Here is a 20,283-nt window from a genome sequence, read left to right as displayed (position 1 = left end):
TTCGCTTTACTAAAGATTTTAATAACAAATTCAGTCAAACAATATGTACTCGTACAGGTTCACAACGAACTTTGCTACAGACACAACATTCCACAAACACATATATTTCCAGGTAGCAAAACATTGTTTTAACTGAGATCTCGGAAAGTTTTTTTTTATTTAATCGGATCACAGCACTGAAGCATGCAAGAACATCTTGATACACATGCAAATGCAATGATTCACAGAAAAATATATTCTCGTTCTTTATATACGCACCATAATTATTAATTTTTTTTTCAGTGACTGATCCAGCAAACACAACAAGAAAAACAACAAATGAATGACAATTTCTAAATTGAGCGCCAAAGATTTATTTAGAGATAGAAACAAACTTAAGGGATTTCCGATGTTCTCAACACACGCCGAATTTTCCGTCTTCGATTGGAGCACATTGTCATATTGCTCATGAGTAGAAACCAGATTCTCTGGTAAATTGTTGAGCATTATTATGTTAATTAATGAAATCGTAGACAATATGTATTGAGAATATCAACCCCTTGGACAAATACATAGATTGAGAGATTAACGCTCGAAAATATGCTTAATGATATGTTTGGACGACACGATATTAATCTAAATGAACTAGGAAAAGGCATGTGATTTTTTTAAGGCATTCGGTAAACATTTTGACTATATGATGCTCAAGTACCCACCAATTTTTAAAACACTCATGCGCGTAAGACATCATATAAATATTTTATGAACATACACGTGTGTGAGTAATTCTTAGTACCAAAAAGTTCTATTTAGATGGTATTCAGAAATTATGGTGCGCGAAGGACATCATGTACGTCAATTTACGTATTTGTGTTTGAGTAATGTTTGGTACCAGAAAATCTATTCACATTTTTCCTTCAGCCGCTTCTTGGACGAGTTTATACTCTATAGCACACAATATCAAATTTTCAAATACCTTTGAGGAGTGTTTACAGCTATCGGTACAGGGTGATTCATGAAGAAGTATAGTTTCCAGATCATGGTTCCCACATCCTGGAGCAGGACCCCTAGGCTGAGATCTTTATCAGGCCCCAAGCCAGACTTTTTACTGGCCTTTCTATAGTGAATTTATAGCATGAAAAAAAACAAAAATGATGGTAACTGTCCCTGGTCCTGTCAGCCCTACCCTTGTTGGGGGGGGGGCATGTTCCAGATGCTGTAAAATAGCAACAAGTGTGAAGACACAGATTCGTCAGGTAGATGTATTCATAAAGTTTGCGTCCCGCTATTAACGGAAGTGACGTAATCGATAGCATGTGTGTCACGTGACTAGTCAGTCAAAATGGCTGCATTTGAAGTGGAGAAGATTTTTCGTGTTCTTGAATTGAGCAGAATGGAATCTGTAACTGTGGTGCAACGACATTTTCAATTCAATTGGAGAACAACGTTATCACTATCGTCCTACAACTGTGAAACCAACCAAAGAATTGACAGACATATTCAGAAAAGAGCCTCCAGTGACTTTTTTTTTGGGATAAATGAAGGGCCATGCATTTTATTTATGGACACAGCACTAGAACAGACTAGTCATGCGACATACGCGCTTTCATCTAAGTCAATTCCCACAGCGGCGGGACACGAACTTTATTAATTAAGTGCATCTATCTAAAGAAGAACCCAAACTCGCAGCGCTATGCCACTCCGAGCCGCTTAAAAACCGGTTTCTGTGGTGTGACTTAGCGTCGCGGGTATGAAACCGGCTTAACGGACCGCAGCTATAGTTACTTGTCTTCAACTGCTATAGTTTTAACAATAGTGGACTGTATACTTCTTTATGAATCACTTATTTTTCATCGCCGTATTTTTTTTCTCTTTCAGTATAAAGAACATTTTTTTTTTCAATTCAAGATTCACCACTCATACTCGTCAAAACCTTTTGGAAGACCTGTCCGGAGTTTAAAAAAAAGAAAAGAAAAAAAAATTGTTTCATATATTTTCATAGTCAGCCCTCAGTATCCATGTGTTGAGCATAGGTCGATATTCAATTTTCAATAGCCTTAATTCCAAAAATAAATGGCAATTGGAGGTTCACACCACTAAATCTTATACAGGTTGTTATTGTGGTTTATAGAAAAGAGCTCTTTTGGTATGTGGCAGTGATTAGCACTTGCCAACACTGTAATGTTACATCGCTGGTTGAAAAAATTCATATTCAGTTTTCAGAATTTTCAATTTTCAGTTCCTTAATAATATCTGAGTGACTAAATGCATATATAAAAACACTAAATCATTTTGATGTACTCTTTTGGGCTATAAAAGAATATGAGCATGCGGTTATGTGTATTCATCATACTATATATGACGTCTTATATGCACATACTGAGGGCTGACCTCAATGCTCAAACTTGATAGAACAACGAAATTTTCATTCAAGCTCTGTGACATATAATATACACTTTTTTAACCCACTGTAATAAACCATCAATTACATAGTCGAAATCGAATATAATCAAAATCTCAAATACGGACTATAAGATCGAAGTGGTTATATGTTTTTTTTATAGTTTTTTCATTAGTACGTAATAAGGTCTAAAGAATTTACTCAAGAAACTATTTTATTAAAAATTTATACAGGCACTTAATTTTATACTCTTCACCTCTCTGATAGCTGATTTCTATTTAACTATAGGGTTTATATCATCCCTGCATTTGTATGGAAAATATTTATTACATTGAAACGAAATCATTGTTTTGGGTTTGTTTTATGCGAAATCATTCAACTTCATTTAAATTCATTTTTCAGAATAAACGTTAGATATTAGATCTAATTATAGTTTTCTGAAAATAGATTACATATCTTTGTGAGGACTTGTATTCAATATTCGACATGAATTCCGGTATTTCGTATTTTAAACTCAATTGATAAAGGAAATATATCATGCTTAAGAAATGAGATGTTTTTAATAATGAAATGTTTGCTTTACCCACACATTCAATTAATTATTAAAGAAATTAAAAATTCGATTGGTATTTTACAAAATAACAAGATCTGTCACTTATTCTGGACAATTTTTAACCGACGGTTTTATTTTTATGAGCTTAAATTATATATTACAGTACAGCTGTTATGATTTACATAACAATTATATATTGACGGCATTCTCATGTATATCTGAATTTTATTTTACTTACATGGAGTCTCAGTTATATCGGAATAGTAAAAGTTTAATACTGATTTTGGTGTTTAATTTGTATGGATTGATAATGCATTTAAGAAAGAAATGTTGATTAATTACACAAAAACTGGGAGAAAATACTTTCTAGCTTAGTGTTATTGATTAAAGGAATTATTTGAAAAAAAAGCCCATGAAATACATTTAGCATACTGCAAATTGAGAAATTCTGTCCGGTTATCTGTTCAAAATATTGCTGTTTGAGTAAGTTTGACCTAACGAGATTGCTAAAGGTCAATTCCTAGAGCTGCATGATCATGCAATATACAAAGGAAAATTGAATAATATTTGTACGTGGTATAATTTTTATAATTTTGCAGGATATTCTTCGGACAATACGAGTGACGGTAAAAGTGAATATTCTCTCTCTGAATATCATCACAAATCTCATTAAGCGGAATGTTTAGGGGCCCACGAGTCACACAAGATTAAGAGACGTCGACCTGTAAAATACATTTATCAGACTGCTACTTGAGAATTTCTATCCGGTTGTCTGTTTAAAGCAGAGGTCTTCAACCTTTTTCTAGTCGCGAGCACTTCCCGTATCCATCATCAAAAGAAGAGCACCCTTACGCCAATCTTGGCATACGAATGCATGAAATCAGGATGATTTCAGTGCTTGAATGCAATTTGTACAAGGTGTTTCATTGGAACGTTGATCAAGTGCTCGCGAGCACGAAATCGGACACGAGCATCGAGCACTTTGGGTGCTTCCGGGAGCATCGTGATGCTCACGAGCAATGGGTTGAAGATGCCTGGTTTAAAGTACTGTTATTTGAGTAAGTTTGACCTAAAAAGGAATTTTTTGCTGAAGGTCGATATCCAGGACTTCATGAATATGTAATATTCAGACAAAAGTTTCATAATTTATACGTGATGTAATTTCTGTAATTTTGTAGGAAATTCTTTTTTCCGGACAATGTGTGACGGTAAAAGTGAATATTCTTTTTCTCCGAATATCATCACAAATCTCATTAAGTGAAGCATCACACAATACCAAGACATCGATTTTTAAAAGATCCTTTCCCGACTGAATTTTAGGTGTGCGGATGTGTTGAAAATATTAACAGCTATAAACTGTCACAATGTAAATATACAAATCAAAACGCGAAAAATGTAAAAGATACCATGTTTGTTTTAGTTCATTTTTAGCTAACGTCCATGGCAATGAAAATCACCGATTGCCACCGATTCTTGAAACATGTTTGCATATGTTTAAAGTCAACATGCTCATACTAGCTTGTCGTGCTACTTTAAAAAAATAGTCACGCTAGGTTGATGTTGCGCTATACGCTACTTGTGCTTCATTCAATTTCTTTTTCTCCTCAGTAGTCTGAAAGCTTCCTCAATGGATGCCACATTGCAACTGGCTTTCTCAAGGAAGACATCATTTGGTTCCAGTGTGATAATGATTTCCCTTTGCAGAATGGACCCACGAAAACGTGTCCTATGGAATGAGATTTTCCTTCTGGTTGATGGTCTGATACAGTCACTCTTATCTGTACGTTCTTGAGAAAAGAAAAACCAGATACTTATTAGTTTGGGTGACCAAACCGAAAAATTTCAGACTCCTACATATCATAAAATGAAAGACGGATGTTGAAAATTTGATTTGGTTCGATCATATTGAAAGTTAAGGGGGTCTTCTACCCTTTAACATAGTAAAAAACTTTCTTATGTAAAAATATTATATATTGAAAATATTTATTTATCTATTGATTTACCTCAAATTTTTACTACATATATTTGATTGTGTATGCTATCTATGTTAGTACAAAACATTACACATCTTTGATACTTAATTTTTTACAAATTTTCAAAAAGATACATTAAAAACAGCTTGTGCGCATGATAAAATAGAATGAAATCCATGTGATTGAATAAAAAATGATTCAAAATAAAGAAAATTGTTCAGTTCATAAAATGATGGAAAAGAATGAGATTTTATTGACTCAATCTGATTCAAAATTAAATTTTAAATTTTAAAAAATTTGAAGATTAAAAAAAATTTAAACTTTTTTTACAACTGCAGTATTTATAAATGGATCTCAAATCTTTTTCGGCATTTCATGAACTGAACAGTTTGCTTTATTTTGAGAGAATCAATTTTTATCACATTTCATTGGTGCAATGTTATTTTATAATGCACACAATCTGTTTTTAATTTTTTTTCTTTAAATTTGTGAAAAAACTAAGTATCAAAGATATGTAAAGTTTTGTAGTGGCATGGACAAACAAATATGTGTGATGAAAATTTGAAATAAATCAATGAAAATTAATATTTTTAGTAACATTTTTACATAAGAAAGTTTTTACTATGCTAAAAGGTAGAAGACTCCCCAAATCGGTCGGTTAAGCGATCCATTGTTAATCATAGTAAGAAATTTTAGTTGAGTTAATCGACTCTATTAACCCGATTAAAATTCTATTAATTTTTTTTAAAGTTTATACTTTAACTTGATTTGTTTAAAGCAAAAACGTTTAGATACCTTAAATTATGTAACCATGTATAATATTTTGGATAAGTGACTATATTTTAAAATGTTTGCATCAAAATTTAGACCAAATTTTTTCCGCACGGGGGAAATACAAATCAATTAATTGAACGGAAACTGATGATTTCAGTTTCAAATTGAGTTTCATGGGAGTTTCAGAAGACAAGAAAAAAATTTATTGCTTCCACTAAGAATAGTAGTTTTTCGTACTCTTGGAAGCATCAGCTCCTCACGAGTACTATTTGGGAGGAGTTCCTTGGAAAACAAGTAACAACATATGATCAAAAGTAGTTTCGAAATCAGTGACTAACCTTAAATAACTGATTTTCTAAAAAAGACAAGATCTAAGTGAAGAAATTCCAAGATTTGACAAATATGTTCAGCGTATTAAATTGCTTCAAGTGGACAGCTTTAATTTCTTGATCTATTCCTACATTTGTTCACATCTAGCTAATAGGTAAGTGAAAGGAATAAAATATACTTTTGTAGTATCTCTCTCAATTAATATTATAGTTCAAAAAACTATTCGATAAAAATTCGATTAATTAGTCAATTAATCGATTAAAATTTTTCAATTAATCAGTTAAAAATTTTAATCGATTCCCAGCCCTGATACAAAGTAATCATCCATCAACTAAATACAGATTTAAGCTGCGTATAAATCTCACCTGTAGAGCCTGAGATGGAACAGAAAATATCATAGCCTCATTGAATAATGGATCTCTTTCGTTCTTCTTGATTAATGTCTTTTTTTTAGCAAATTTCTTGCCATTTTGTAACAGGTACACTTTTACGAACGGATTGAATTCTAGAAATACAATAAATGAAATGAGAAAAATAATATTTTAATATATAACGTTAGAACACATTCCGAGTGCGTTATGAATAAACTTGAATTTTCTCTGAAATCTCGAAATTAGAATGTTAGAGTTAAATTTAAAGAAATATCATTTCCCTCATCTCATTCAATGATTCAGTTATAGAACATTCAAGACATGATATATGCTTGACTTACGTATTTTAAAAATATGTTCCAAGTCTTTTTTATAACAAAGTATGTGCTATTTATCTCTCAGATTTTAGTTTTTTCATTGGTTGCTGCATTTTTAGATAAATTTTACATTCATATTTTTATCGGCATTATAATTTTTTTTTCTTCTCAGACATCTAATTGGGCATTTTGCCTGTTGTGGCCTTGAATTTGTATTAGTATTTATGTTTGTAAGAATCACACTAGAAGAATTATTTTTTCCCATGATGAATATCCTGAATTTTTTTTTACTTTGTTTTAGATGTAAGTGAAATTGAATACAAGTTAGTCTGATGACATGGTTTTAAGAAAGTACAGATAGAGACGTCTGAAGTCGAAAATTTCGGGGAGGGCAGGAATATAGGAAAGAGCAATGAAGGACAGGGCAATGAAGCACAGAAGTTAAAAAAAATGCAATGAAGGACAGGGCAATGAAGCACAGAAGTTAAAAAAAATGCAATGAAGGACAAAAATTCAAAGAAGCTCAATGAAGACAAAATGAGCAAGGAAGACAAAAATGCTAAAAAGGGCAATAAAGGACAGAAATTCAAAACAGGGCAAAGAAAAAATGACAAGAGCAAGGAAAGCGAAAATTTAGAAAAGGGCAGAAATTCAAAAAAGGGAGGGGGGGGGATAGTTTTTCGAGGGAGGGGAAAATAAAGATTGAGAAAATGACATTTATTAGAAAAACATATTGCCATATTTTTGTTGACCAAAGCTAAAAAAAATATGGCCATGGCAAATGAAATATATTTAAAACGACACGGGTTTGTTGTGCAGATGACAGATAATCAAAACCACAAGAGAAAATGTACTCTTGTTTTCATGGAATCAGGGTAGGGCAATCACCTTATCCTTTTTGCCCATCAGTCTCCAGCGTCCCTCGTCAATACAGAATCCATGAATTTAGATCAAAATGTCGAATGTTCATGACACGGACTTTATGAGCAGGTGACAGATAATCAAAACCACAAAAGAAAATGTACCCTTGTTTTCATGGAATCAGGGAAGGACAATAGCCTTATACTTTTTGCCCATCAGTCTCCAGCGTCCCTGGTTAATACAAAACCCACGAATTTCATTCAAAATATTAAATATTCATTTATGAAACATCAAATACATAATGTGTACACAGACCTGTTGAAGAATGAGTCTTTTTCCATCTCAAGTTTCTGGCCTTCACAACGACTACAGTAAGTCTTTCTGCCGTGGGCAGATATGTCAAGGAAAACATAACATCACCAAGTTCTGCTGGACCCTGTCGTAATAAAAACAGAAGAATATTTCAGTAGAAATAAAGATTTAAAGAGATAGTGAGACAAAGAGAAGAAAATTTTTTATCTCGAAAATTTTAGTCTTTTTCTTTGTGCGTGTGAATGAGGAAAATTAGATTTTGCGCTCTCACCTGGTTAGAATCATTTATCGCAAACCAGCCCAAGTGCGGTTGCGATAAGTCCAAGTCTTTGAGTTTGATTTCGGTTTCACCTAGCATTGAATTCGAATATTTATCACATCCGTACACAATAAAAAGTAATGATCTCTCTGTGATGTTGCTTTCGTCAACTCCAAACAAAAACCTTTCTTTAAACACAGGGTTATTTGATTTCCTACAGACCTATTGGCATCGGAGACAAAAATTTATTACAAATAAAATTAGGTATACAAGAAAAAATAACTTGAAATAGGTTGATAATAAACTTACAAAAACAATACAAATATAATGATAGTACAATCGATTCCCGTTTCAACGAATGCCGTTATAGCGAAAATATCGTTTCAACGAAAACTTTTCTAATCCCCCAAATAAGTTTACGTAGGAACAATGCAAAAATCTGGAATTCCTTTATAATGAAATTTTGTTATTACGAAGTGATTTCTCCGGTCTCTTGGAGTTGGTTATAACGGGATTCGACTATATTATATATACGGGGATATGGGATATAAAGATTGTATATAAATAATACCCGAGTCTTTCAATGAGGATTTTTACATAGACGTCATTATCATTATCACTTTGAGTGGCAAGAACGGGATGATGACCATGGAAATCAATGTTAAAAGTTTCGATTTTACTGAGGAAATGCAGAAAATTAGTGAGGTATACAGCCACGTCAAAAATTAAAAAAGTTAAATTGAATTCTTAATTTTCGAAATTCTGAGGTTGGTTCAGAGGTAAGAAGAGAAAATTAAATATGAAATCAAATTTTATTTAGTTGTGAATTGGATATACGCATGCAATAACATCGACTTCAACTTTTTTGTTTTATCAAGTATGAAATGGAAATTTAAGTCTCTGTGTTATATTTCAGTATACAAGTACATATATATATATAAGTGCATGGATTCATATAGTTTAAGATCTTTTAAAATTTCTAATGGTCCATAGATTGCATTGAAGAAATTCCACAGCTTTAACAGAAGCATTTTTTGACTCAAAAATAGGCATACACTTAACTTAAAAACAATTTTTCTAATTATAAAAACCCATCATGAAAAAAAGAAATCTAATCTCATTTCTACATTTCTTTAATATAGATTTGTTTCCTCTATGAGCATCTAAAGAAGTCGCCATGTTGGTTACCTTGGATACAGAATTTCACGAAAGCAAGTTTTTGTGACCGTGCACTTCATTTAGGTTTACATTCATATCCAATTTTCCCCAAATATTTTTGATAGATTATACTCATTACAGTCATGAAGATTGAAAACATACTAGCGGATTCTAATAAGGAAAATCATTCACGCGAAAGCATTTTCTCATTAACCACACCAAATACATTGTGTCATGGACTACATTACAGTATAAGTTGAAAGCTCTTTAAAAAGACATGCATAATTCTGTGGAAAAGTCAGGTTGAAATTCATCAAATATAAAATACGTGGACTGAATTACAATGTCTTCGTTTGTAAAAGTGTAATGTATATTATCGTGCATGTATATCATACCCTTGTTTGCATATTGGTACTTTTGTCAGGCCGTAGGAAAACTTTAACGTATGTGTCTGCAACTGAGTTTGGCGTTACACCAACCAGGTCTCTGGCTCGGTTTATTATCACAATCAAGTCTTCGGTTTCACTGAGAAAAAAAAAAGAAATCTTTGAGAATACCATAAATTTTTTTCTTATAGGGTCACAATTTGCATCATAACTAATTGGTGAAGCATTTTGCAGATAAATATATTCAAATAAATATATATGACAAAAATTTTTTTGTCGAACATTTTCGAAATTTTTTGACTGGAGTTGAAATAAGTTACAGTATATATATATATCAGTGAAGTTAGATATTATTCAATCAAATATCAGGCCCAACTTTTTACGGTTTAAATCAATGTTTCTCAAAGTATGCGTCGCGGCTCCTAGGGACGTCGTCAACCTTTGTCAGTGGCGTTGCGGTGAGTTGAAGATATTTATTTGTGTGCCTATTCATGCTTTTATGCTTTGAAGTGGTTCTTTTTATATGGGAAAATATCTACTAATCTATTTTGGGGAGCTGCAGTTGAACTATGAATTGGGCAATGGAGGCGCGGGCGACAGAATTTGAGGACCACTGATTTTAAATCATTGCTTTGAAGTATTCAGATGAATTGTTTTTGGATGTAGGAGAATATGGTAAAATAATTTGTCTCATGTCGTTCAATTTGGTGAAGGGGATGTTCATACATCTGAAAGTAAATTATTGGTTTTACCCTTTAACCAGTATAATTATTTTCATTAATCCGCATTAAAGATGGCACACATGAGCGGAGATACGGGGGGGGGGCGTGGAGGGGGCATTGCCCCCCAGCGTCAAAGATTGAGTCGACTGATCTAATGTATATATGTATATATGAATTATTATCATCATCATCATCATGCCTCCCAGAAATAATGACCGTGCCCCCAGACTTCCAAGCATGGCCCCCACATCCTGAAGCAGGGCCCCCTAGGCTGGGATCTTTCACGGGCCCCGGTATGATAAATTTATAGCGTGAAAAACAAAAAAATGATGAAAATCTTCTCGGGCCCCAGGGCTGGAGCCTTGTCAGCCCACCCCTTGTGGGGGCCATGCTTCCAAGTCTATCACCGCCTATGATGGCACATCTTCTATGAAGAAGAGAACTCTTAAGATTTTGTGCGCGTGTCTAAGTGCTTTCCATTCATCTCCAAGAACAATTAAACCCTTTGCTGTGAAGGAAAAAAGATCGCTTTCAAACACCTTTTTACCGTCTGTTATCAAAACGTGAATGAAACATGGCACCACCCGCTGCAGGCTGATCTGATAAGGAAGAGGAGGGGAAGGAAACAATGTTCAATTGAGAAGTATCTGTTACAAAATCTTTAGGCTCGACATTGCCGGAATAAGAGGCTTTTAAAGATACGAGATATCTCGGCATTGTCGATGAAAGGGTTAATGAAGAAATCACAGAATAAAAAAAATAATAAAATATTTTTAATATTTTTAATTCAATTAAAAATGTAATAAAATAAAAAACACTTACTTATCATATTCTATACCTATTTCCAATTCCCCACACTGATGAGGAGATTCTAGGGCCTCAGCCATCACGGAAGAATTCGAGGATATGCTGTCGCAAGAAATGGCTCGTTTCAAAGTAGGCATTTCGGATTTTTCGAAAACTGAAATTTTCAAATAATTTAAGATAACTATACACACATAAAACACATGAATTCGCTGACACAAAAATTATTAAAATTTATTTTGTACACAATGTTTCGCTTTTGATCTCTTCAGTAAATATTATTACAAAAACTCAGGCCTATTATTTTATTTCTTACTTCATTGATGGAATAAAGAAAGAGACACCATCATATCAAGAATTTGTGAACACTTACATAATGTTTCTTTATCACATTCGCCGTTGTGTGGTTGTGGTGGTGGTGGTGGTGGTGGTGGTGGTGCTGGTGGTGGTTCAATAGGAATGACTTGGGTCGATGATGGAGGTGATGAGAGGATGTGGTTGTTGGACTCTTCGCACTCGGTAGCCTGCACCAATTTTAAGTCGTTGCCAACGTTGTCGTAATGTTTGTAGTTCCCACTGACGTCCAACGCTATGTCCGACTCAGAATTAAGCTGAAATTGAGTGATAAAACAGTGAAAGTTGAATAATTTATAAACGCTAATATTTATTTTCATAAAAGCGATTTACTTCATTTCATCAGATTGATAGTAAATGGTCACACTAATACAAATATAACACCACAACAGGCAAAATGCCCAACGAGGTGGCTGAGAAAAAGATGCCCATACTAAATATGCATGGTCACATATTTCAAAAATACAGCAACCCAATTTAAAAACGCAATTACAAACAATATATATACATGATGAAATATTATACAATGCCCATAAGAATACTTATGGTTGTATTATTCTAAGTATGGACAGCTTCTCGATTAACCCCAACATGTTTATCGTATTTCTTTTTAAACGTGTCAATTGTGTTACAATTTACTACCTCCGGGGGTAAGCTATTCCATTTATTAACAACCCTATTAAAGAAAAATTCCCTGCGACACCATGGCCTTGCATTGTCCCTCACCAATCGATACTGGTGTCCCCTTGTAAAAGCAGTGGATTGGCGGTGTACTAAAAGTTCATGATCCATCCTATCCATCCCATTGAAAATTTTGAACACTTCGATCATATCTCCTCGACACCTGCGTTCATCCAATGTAAACATATTCAAAAAATGAAGTCTCTCTTCATAACTAAAGCCCTGTGTGCCAATAAGGACACGCGTAGCTCTTCTCTGCACCCCTTCAACCAAGTCTATGTCCCTCTGTAGGTATGGTCTCCAAAACCTTACAGCATACTCCAGTCCAGGACGAACTAAGCCTCGAAAAAGCGGAAGAATGACTTTAGGAGAACGCGAAGAGACCTTTTTGAAAATGACACCAAGCATTCTATTCGCTTTTTTGACAACCCGCTGAACAATGTTCAGGAAACCTAAGTCGCTCGTCAATGAGAATTCCCAAAACGGTGACCCTAGTTGCATCCGGGATAGTGACACCATTCAACTCGTAAGAGAACCGTGGGTTGTTCGAACCAAAATGAGCGACCATGCACTTATCAACGCTAAACGTCATGCTCCATTCATTTGCCCATGCTGCAATCCTGTTTAAGTTGGTGTGGAGCAACTCCCTATCGCTTTCATTCCCGATTACCCCCATTAGCTTCACATCATCTGCGAATTTGCGAGTAATCCCATCGATACCCTGATCGAGTTTGTCGATAAAAAGTGAAAAAAGTATGGGGCCAAGGACACTTCCCTGAGGAACTCCACTTGTGACGTCTGTCTAACCAGAGAATTCCCCGTTCACCATAACTCGTTGTGACCTATCTCTTAACCACGATTCTATCTAATTCAGCAAGTTGCCCCTAATCCCAATCTCGTGTAAACGCTTCAAGAGTTTACCGTGTTGAATCCGATCGAATGCCTTTTGGAAATCAAGGTAAACAACATCTGCCCTTACCCAAAGTGTAATCACCCACGTGATCATAGAAGCAAAAGAGGTTAGTCACACATGACTTCCCCTTCCTGAACACATGCTGATTATCCGACAATACATTATTCTCGTCGTCTATCCACTTCACCAACTGCCATTTGATAATAATTTCCAAAACTTTCGAGAGGGAGCTCGTCAAACTCACTGGACGATAATTGGGCGCAGCTTCTCCACTGCCCTTCTTAAATATCGGAACAACATTAGCAAGTTTCCAATCCCTTTGGACGATACCCTCAGAAACACTACTCCCGTATGTCTGTGCGACTGGCCCCAACAATTCATTAGCACATTCCCTGGAACTTACCTGGAACCCACTACCAATTTTGGAACTTATCAACTGACGAGAAATGGTTTTACAATAAATATTGATACATGTATTACATACGAGGTATTTCAGAAAGGACGCCCCAACTTTGAAATGATATAACGATGACAGATTAAACAAGTGATAGGTGAGTCTGGAATTTCAAATATATGGTTAGTAAAATTAGTTACAATTTTTACCAGTAGATGACGCCGCACTTGATTTCTCTCTGGAGGAGAAGGGGATTTGAAGCTTAATGTTTATAGTAAGAGTAAACGCTGTATGAGCTTAAAACAAACCATCTGCGTGGCATACGCATCCATTGTAGTAGAGATACTACACAAGGTGGTTTCAAATTCTACTCTTTGCTTGTGCCATGGCATTGCTAGGCAAGACGACCATTTCGAATCCATCGTAATGTGATTTGGTCTATGTTTGTATGAAGCACAATTCGACCTACTGTTTAAAAGACATCGCACCAAGACAATGGCGCAATCTATTAGACAAAGTTGTAACTAATTTTGCGAATCAGTGTATTTAAAATTCCAGGCCTGCCCATTTAAAGGACAACTTTCTTCATCTTTCGATCTATCGCTGTTTCAAAGTTATTTCCTTTTTAAATCAAGGATTAATTTTTTGAAACACCCTTTGCATATAACACACTGCATGATTAAAAAAAAGTCACAGTATATTGTACTCTACTCGTTAGGAGGAAATGAGGAAATGGTATTGACCTGATACATTTCCGTTGGACTAGACAAGGGTCAAAATTATTGTGCAGCATCAAAATGAAGTCAGCTGAGTTACTATAGTAACTTGATCATCTTTATCCATGGACATTTCCTTTTCTGTAGGTGATGGCATGTTCCGAAATAACAATGCTGCGACACGCAATTTCGAAGTGTGGAAAATTGGCTGAAATAGCATGAGGCACAACTCAGACGCTTGAAGGCGACCACCACTCAGTCCCTACCTGAATCCACTCAAGAGCCCATTGAATGATCTCCTATCTAAGAATGACGGCTAAAACCAGGTGTTGACATGTTGCTTGACCTCGCAAAAATTATGACGAATGCGTACTGAAATTCATGCTAAAGGCGATGCAATGAAGTAATAGTGTGCCTGACTTTTTTTTGGCCGGGCGGTGTATAAAAAAAATACAAACTCTGTGTATTGAAACAATTTTTTTTAAACGAGCTACCAATTCATATGTGCTAGAGAATTGATTTTTCTCATTTACTTACTTTTCTAACTCAAGTCTATGTACTGCATTTTCGTTAAACGTGCAGCTGCAGAAGGATTTATTTCATGCAATATTAATAAAGAAAATGCGCTTGAATGTTCAATGTGTAAACGACAATAACACTCACCAAGTATCCGTTGGTTTCGAAGTGACCATTTTTGGTCAGATGAGCTGTTTCTTCTGTTTTACGGATAAAGCACCTACGTAGGTATGACCAGATGCCTAGGATTCGGCACAAGGTGAACAAAGTGAACACTGCCACAGCACCGGCTCCTATCACGCCGAGACCTATGGCCCATTTGTGCATGGCAGATCACAAGATGTCTCACGCCAGATTCTACGAGAACACGTGTATATATATAAAGTTAAAAAAATCACACATTTTTGATAATATTAAAAATATTTTAAAGTTCTTTAGTTCTATTATTTCTTTAATTTTAGGTTAATATATTTTAGATTATAATTGACATTCATATTTACTTGAACATTATTGTTTTTTACATCTACCTCGTTGGGCAATTTATTTGAGTCAGAACTTGTACAGTAATACCCCGAAGTTGCTGATAGGTGGGACCTTCAATAAGCAAGTAAATCAAATTCTCGGGGTACAATTTTGCATACAAATACAAGGCCACAACAGGCAAAATGCCCAACGAAGTGGCTGAGAAAAAGAATGTCCGTAACAAATATGGATTTCATATATTTCTAGAATACCGCAACCCAATTAAAAATGCGATTATAAAAACTAAAAACTATATATACATGATAAAATATTATACAATGCCAATAAAAATATTTATGGTTGTCTTATTCTAAGTATGGATAGCTTACCCCAACGTGTTTATCGTATTTCTTTTCAAACGTTTCAATTGTGTTAGAATTTACTACCCCAGGGGGTAAGCTATTCCGTTTATTATAACAACCCTATTAGATTAAAATTCCCTACGATACCAAAAACCTAGAACTGTCCCTTACCAATCGATACTGGTGTCCCCTTGTCAAAGCAGTTGATTGACGGGGTATTAATAATTCATGTAGTCCATCCTATCCATCCCGTTGAAAATTTCGTAAACTTCGATCATATCCCTCGACAAAACTAATACATTAAATACATTAAATATTGATTAATTGTAACCAATATTTCCGAAAAACAAAAATCTTTTCGAAAAAATTGCACTCAAAAATGCATGTTTCAAGAACCAGGCATTTTTTTAAAGAAAATCTTGAAATCGGGGAATTAAAGTATATTTTAATAATTCCGAAATGCTAAAAATTATTTGTAACATCTTTTAAAAATTGGTATTTCCATCTCAAACTACTCCTTTTAAGTAAACTTTGCTTCACAACATCTTCCGGAATACGATAAGTTTCTCAAAAAGTATGAGGATAAGAAATATGAAATAAGTTGAGAATAAAGAACGGGCACGTGACAAAAATTCTTTGGTGTGGAAAAAAATGGTTTTTTTTAAATTTTTTATGTGTTGAGAGCAGCATCATGAATATTTCATGGAAGTGCCATCATAGTACAGATCGATTTGCTGTGATTTTTTTTCCATCCCATCCTCTTGATCGAAGCTTTCCGTGGAGAAATACTAGAATACTTTTTCTATCTGATAGTTCGCATCGATTTTGGCTTAGTTATTTTTATAGCTCACGCTTTTACTTTGGCTATATATAAATTGTTTTTGGTGTTCAACAAAAATAGTATGTTTTCCATCTGTGTGCGTAGTAGTAAGAATAGTCAATACAGGGTAGTCTTAAGTTTATAATAGATTTATGATTGATTTCTTTTAGGTAAAAGGAAACATGTTATCTCCTTGAGATGAAAGCAAGAAATATTGATCGATTGAAGATATTTCACCCATAACATTTGATGTTTGTTATGAATTATTAAGAACCCTGTGATGTGCTGGTTTTATTTGAGATCTTGCATAAGTTCTTTGTTTCGTCAATATTTAAGTATTTAAAGCCTTAGTTAATTCATGAAAATTGCATCTCATTGATTTTTGAAAACTTATTTTCATGCAAAAGTTTTCCTTTTCTTTTTTTTTTTTTCAAAAATATTACTAAACACTGTAGAACTTGATTGATTCGAAGTCTAAAACTGGAAAAAAGTTTGAATTATCCTGGATCGGTAAAATGTGACTACAAACTTCAATTTAATCATCAATATTCAGATGGGGTATTATCAATTATTAAAATTTGATATCATCAGTTACGAAACTATTTCCAAAATTTTAACAACTGATAGTTATGATAATTGATGTAATCTGCTACATTATTCTACTGTTCTGGAACCAGCATCACTGCAGAATTTCTTGGCCCATGCTAAAAACCATGCTTAACCCATGCTTAATATGTTCCAGTACAGTATTTTCCTATAATGACAATTCATATTTGTGAAATATGAATAGCTCACTCTTGATGCAAACACTTTTGTAAAGTTCAATTGGCACGAATAGCCTTTTTGCGAAATTAGATCATGGAGTTTTGCCGGTTTTCGATTAAACAAGGGCAATTTGTTTTTGAACTGAGTTACAATAAATCCAACGCGGAAAGCAAATTAAATTCTGACATACGTTTTGAAATCGCCGTTTTTTCAAAGAAATCAGTACTCGATTTTCTAAATCAAAAGTCTATCATAAAATCTGGGTTTTCTTCAACACTGGTTCCAGATTTTTTCACATGTTCCTCAACGGACAAAATGTTAGCATGGTAGTTTGAACCAGAAGATTCAAGATCGAAAAAATGACATCCATAGTGTGTGCCGAAATTACATCAGAAAATTTAAAACTTTGTCTTTGGAAGTTGTTTTTTTTTTAACAACTTGGTCCAGATAAGTAAAGTTTGCGTTTTTTTTTGTTTTGTCCAATTTTTGCAAACTGAATTTGCTTATATATACAAATATCATGTTTTTTCCCCTCCAACTTCGAATTATCCAAAACATTCGAAAAAAAAATCGTATTAAACAACAAATGATAACATTAAATTAGTTCGTATATGTGTTATTATCCCGAATTATCCCAAAATTTGAGTTTTCCACATTCGAATTAACCAAGTCCCTTTATTATTAATATATTTCCTGTAAATATCAACTACACATACTAATGACATAATTCCCAATTTTCATGGTCAAATCTAATGCAAATGAAAGTTAATCTCACAAACTAAGAACAATGATCGTAATATACAGTATATAATTAATTATTGATTTTTTCAACATTCTTTGAGTATACCGGAGTAAAAATCTATTTATAATAGAAGTTCTTTAATTCAATGTTATTAGAAATAGAAAATTCAAAGGTAATGTGTTAGAAACTCATAAATATAGAAGCAATCACTCGGTATCTGGATTTTTTTCACTGAAATGATAACTATTATAAAAATGAAGTATAATATAATTTTTGTGTTTGTCTAAACCTATCATATCATCAATATTTGAATATTTCAAACACTATCCGCTTACTTGGATCCAGCTTGAGACCAGTGGCGTTCAAATTAAAGGTAGCATCGGAGTCTTGAACAGTTTCAAGTAAGAATTCTGAAGAAGAATAGAAGAATAAAGAGAGTATTACCTCATTTTAAGTGAATAAATTTTTCCACCACCAAGACATATCGTTGCTGGAAAAAGAGTTCAGCTCTCGAGAACGAGTAATAAATGTTTATTACAAAGGGCGGCAAACAAGTATCAGATACTACTTTCGTTATCCTGAACTAAAACTTATTCCGGAAAAAAATATTTGTTGATATTTTCTTAAATTTCAAATAAATTTAAGTCCATTCGGGACATAGTTGAGTATATTATTAAATTCAATGAATTTTTAAAAATATGTAAAGTTTGATATTACGGTAGTTCTCTCCACCGGTTACGGGACACGCTTTCACGTGACATGCAGTCACTGTCGCATAAAGTAATATTTACTTCCGGGTGTGGGCATTTGGCAGTCCACTGCGTTCCGAAATCATTAAGGAACATAAAAAAAAACATTGCCACAGATATCATGAAACCAGACCCGGAAGTGTCGTTACAATATATAGATCCGGATTGCGTGTCACGTGAAAACACCGATTCGAAAAAAAACTCTGCAAAAAACTGCCACATTTATCCCGGAAAAAAAAACACGTCTCGACATTTACCACCATTACAACATTTAAATCAAAACATTCCAAGTTAAAGTTGATATTTGGTCAACTTCAAGGGAAAATATGACAACCAACACGAAAATTCACATGTCATCACGTATTTGTATAACTCCTTGCAAGTGCGTTTGCTAGATAACATTAAATAGATGGAACTTACCTGTGCATAAATCACATGTTTCAAAGATGAATGTTCACGGAAAGATTCCAACGTGGTATGTATGTATACAGAGGCAACAAACCGTCATAAACTAACGGTCAGAAGACGCCATTTTGAAAAGAAACTTCTGACGTAGAGGCACGCCTGGCTCTCGTTTTTGCCGTTTGAGAGCGTTTTCCTGGAGAGACTTTAGCAGTTCTCAATAGGAGGTTCAATATTTCTGGCGCACTCGTTACTGCGCTTTCCCGTGTATCGATCTTATGGGGTGTAGGAATATATACACACATATACACACACATACTGTACATACAAACGCACGCGCGCTCGCGGTCCACCACCGCGCATATATATCGCTTCCCTACCTCATGCGAACGCTTGTTTCTGTGTATATCAGGCTAAAAAACACGATCCTCTTCCCATATGTTGTTATTTATATGCGGCCTCATCAATATCACCGTGATTCGAATCACTACCCGTCTGAAAACTGGAAACGTCCCAAGGTTTCGAACACATAAAGTGTAATAATATATCTGCTGCAAAAAACGCATAGGTCAGGATAATTTATTAACCTTAATTTAGCATCGATAACGGATAAGATAGAAAGAGAAGATGGTATCTTATATAATTTATTCTTACACGATTTACTGCTGTAACCGTCAAAAGAGGCAATCGAAATGTAAAGAATCGTAGTGTAAGTGAAGGTAAAATGATTGAAAGGAACTGATAGTTCGAAATATCAATAGAAGTGTGATAATTATATATATATATAACATTATTGAGTCATGTAAACATGATCAAATAAATTCGAATCGTATTCTACAGTTTTATAGTTTCTGTTCGTATGTATATTTCTCAAAACATTTTGATGGATGTTTCACTAATTTTTGACAAAATACATTCTATATTATTATTTCACATCCAGAGAGAGAGAGAGAGAGAGAGAGAGAGACTCCATATCTTTATCTTATAACTCATTTCATGTGAATTCGATACCGGAATTTTACGGATGGAAACACTAAAATACTTTGTCTGCTAACATAATTTATTGATTATTTAGGTGTATGGCAAGCTCATCATCCTATGTTGTATAGAATATATCGATTCGTCGAAAGATAACTCGAATTTTCTATGCCATTCTTAGCTGTTTTTCTACAATTTACAGAATTTTTCTGTTAAGCTTCACTTTTGT

General features: G+C 34.2%; 1 protein-coding gene across 1 annotated transcript; it reads right to left on the bottom strand.

Annotated features, from left to right (window-relative positions):
• LOC149072877 (synaptotagmin-12-like) lies at positions 1-19,329 on the bottom strand. Its single transcript, XM_089246550.1, has 10 exons — positions 19,095-19,329; positions 18,261-18,335; positions 14,922-15,131; positions 11,574-11,811; positions 11,219-11,357; positions 9,684-9,813; positions 8,143-8,352; positions 7,875-7,995; positions 6,376-6,515; positions 1-4,720 (listed from the first exon to the last, which is right to left on the bottom strand). The coding sequence occupies exons 3-10, from the start codon at positions 15,099-15,101 to the stop codon at positions 4,538-4,540; spliced, it is 1,341 nt and encodes a 446-aa protein (XP_089102676.1). The 5' UTR covers positions 15,102-15,131; positions 18,261-18,335; positions 19,095-19,329; the 3' UTR covers positions 1-4,537.
• Positions 19,330-20,283: the final 954 nt, after the last annotated feature.

Source organism: Pholcus phalangioides, unplaced genomic scaffold (assembly GCF_987345545.1).
Source record: "Pholcus phalangioides strain wild (caught in Gottingen) unplaced genomic scaffold, Ppha-v1.0 ptg000017l_1, whole genome shotgun sequence".
Classification (NCBI taxonomy): domain Eukaryota; kingdom Metazoa; phylum Arthropoda; class Arachnida; order Araneae; family Pholcidae; genus Pholcus; species Pholcus phalangioides.
Note: the sequence above shows the minus strand (reverse complement) of the source record. Positions and strands in the feature narration are given on the sequence as shown.

Excerpts from the sequence above, each read along its gene's own strand:
- LOC149072877 (XM_089246550.1), bottom strand. The coding sequence starts at position 15,101 with ATGCACAAATGGGCCATAGGTCTCGGCGTGATAGGAGCCGGTGCTGTG. Across the intron at positions 8,353-9,683 it reads GTACCAATATGCAAACAAGG|GTCTGTAGGAAATCAAATAA; the intron begins GTATGATATACA and ends CGATGCCAATAG. Across the intron at positions 4,721-6,375 it reads TTCCATCTCAGGCTCTACAG|AACGTACAGATAAGAGTGAC; the intron begins GTGAGATTTATA and ends TCTTTTCTCAAG.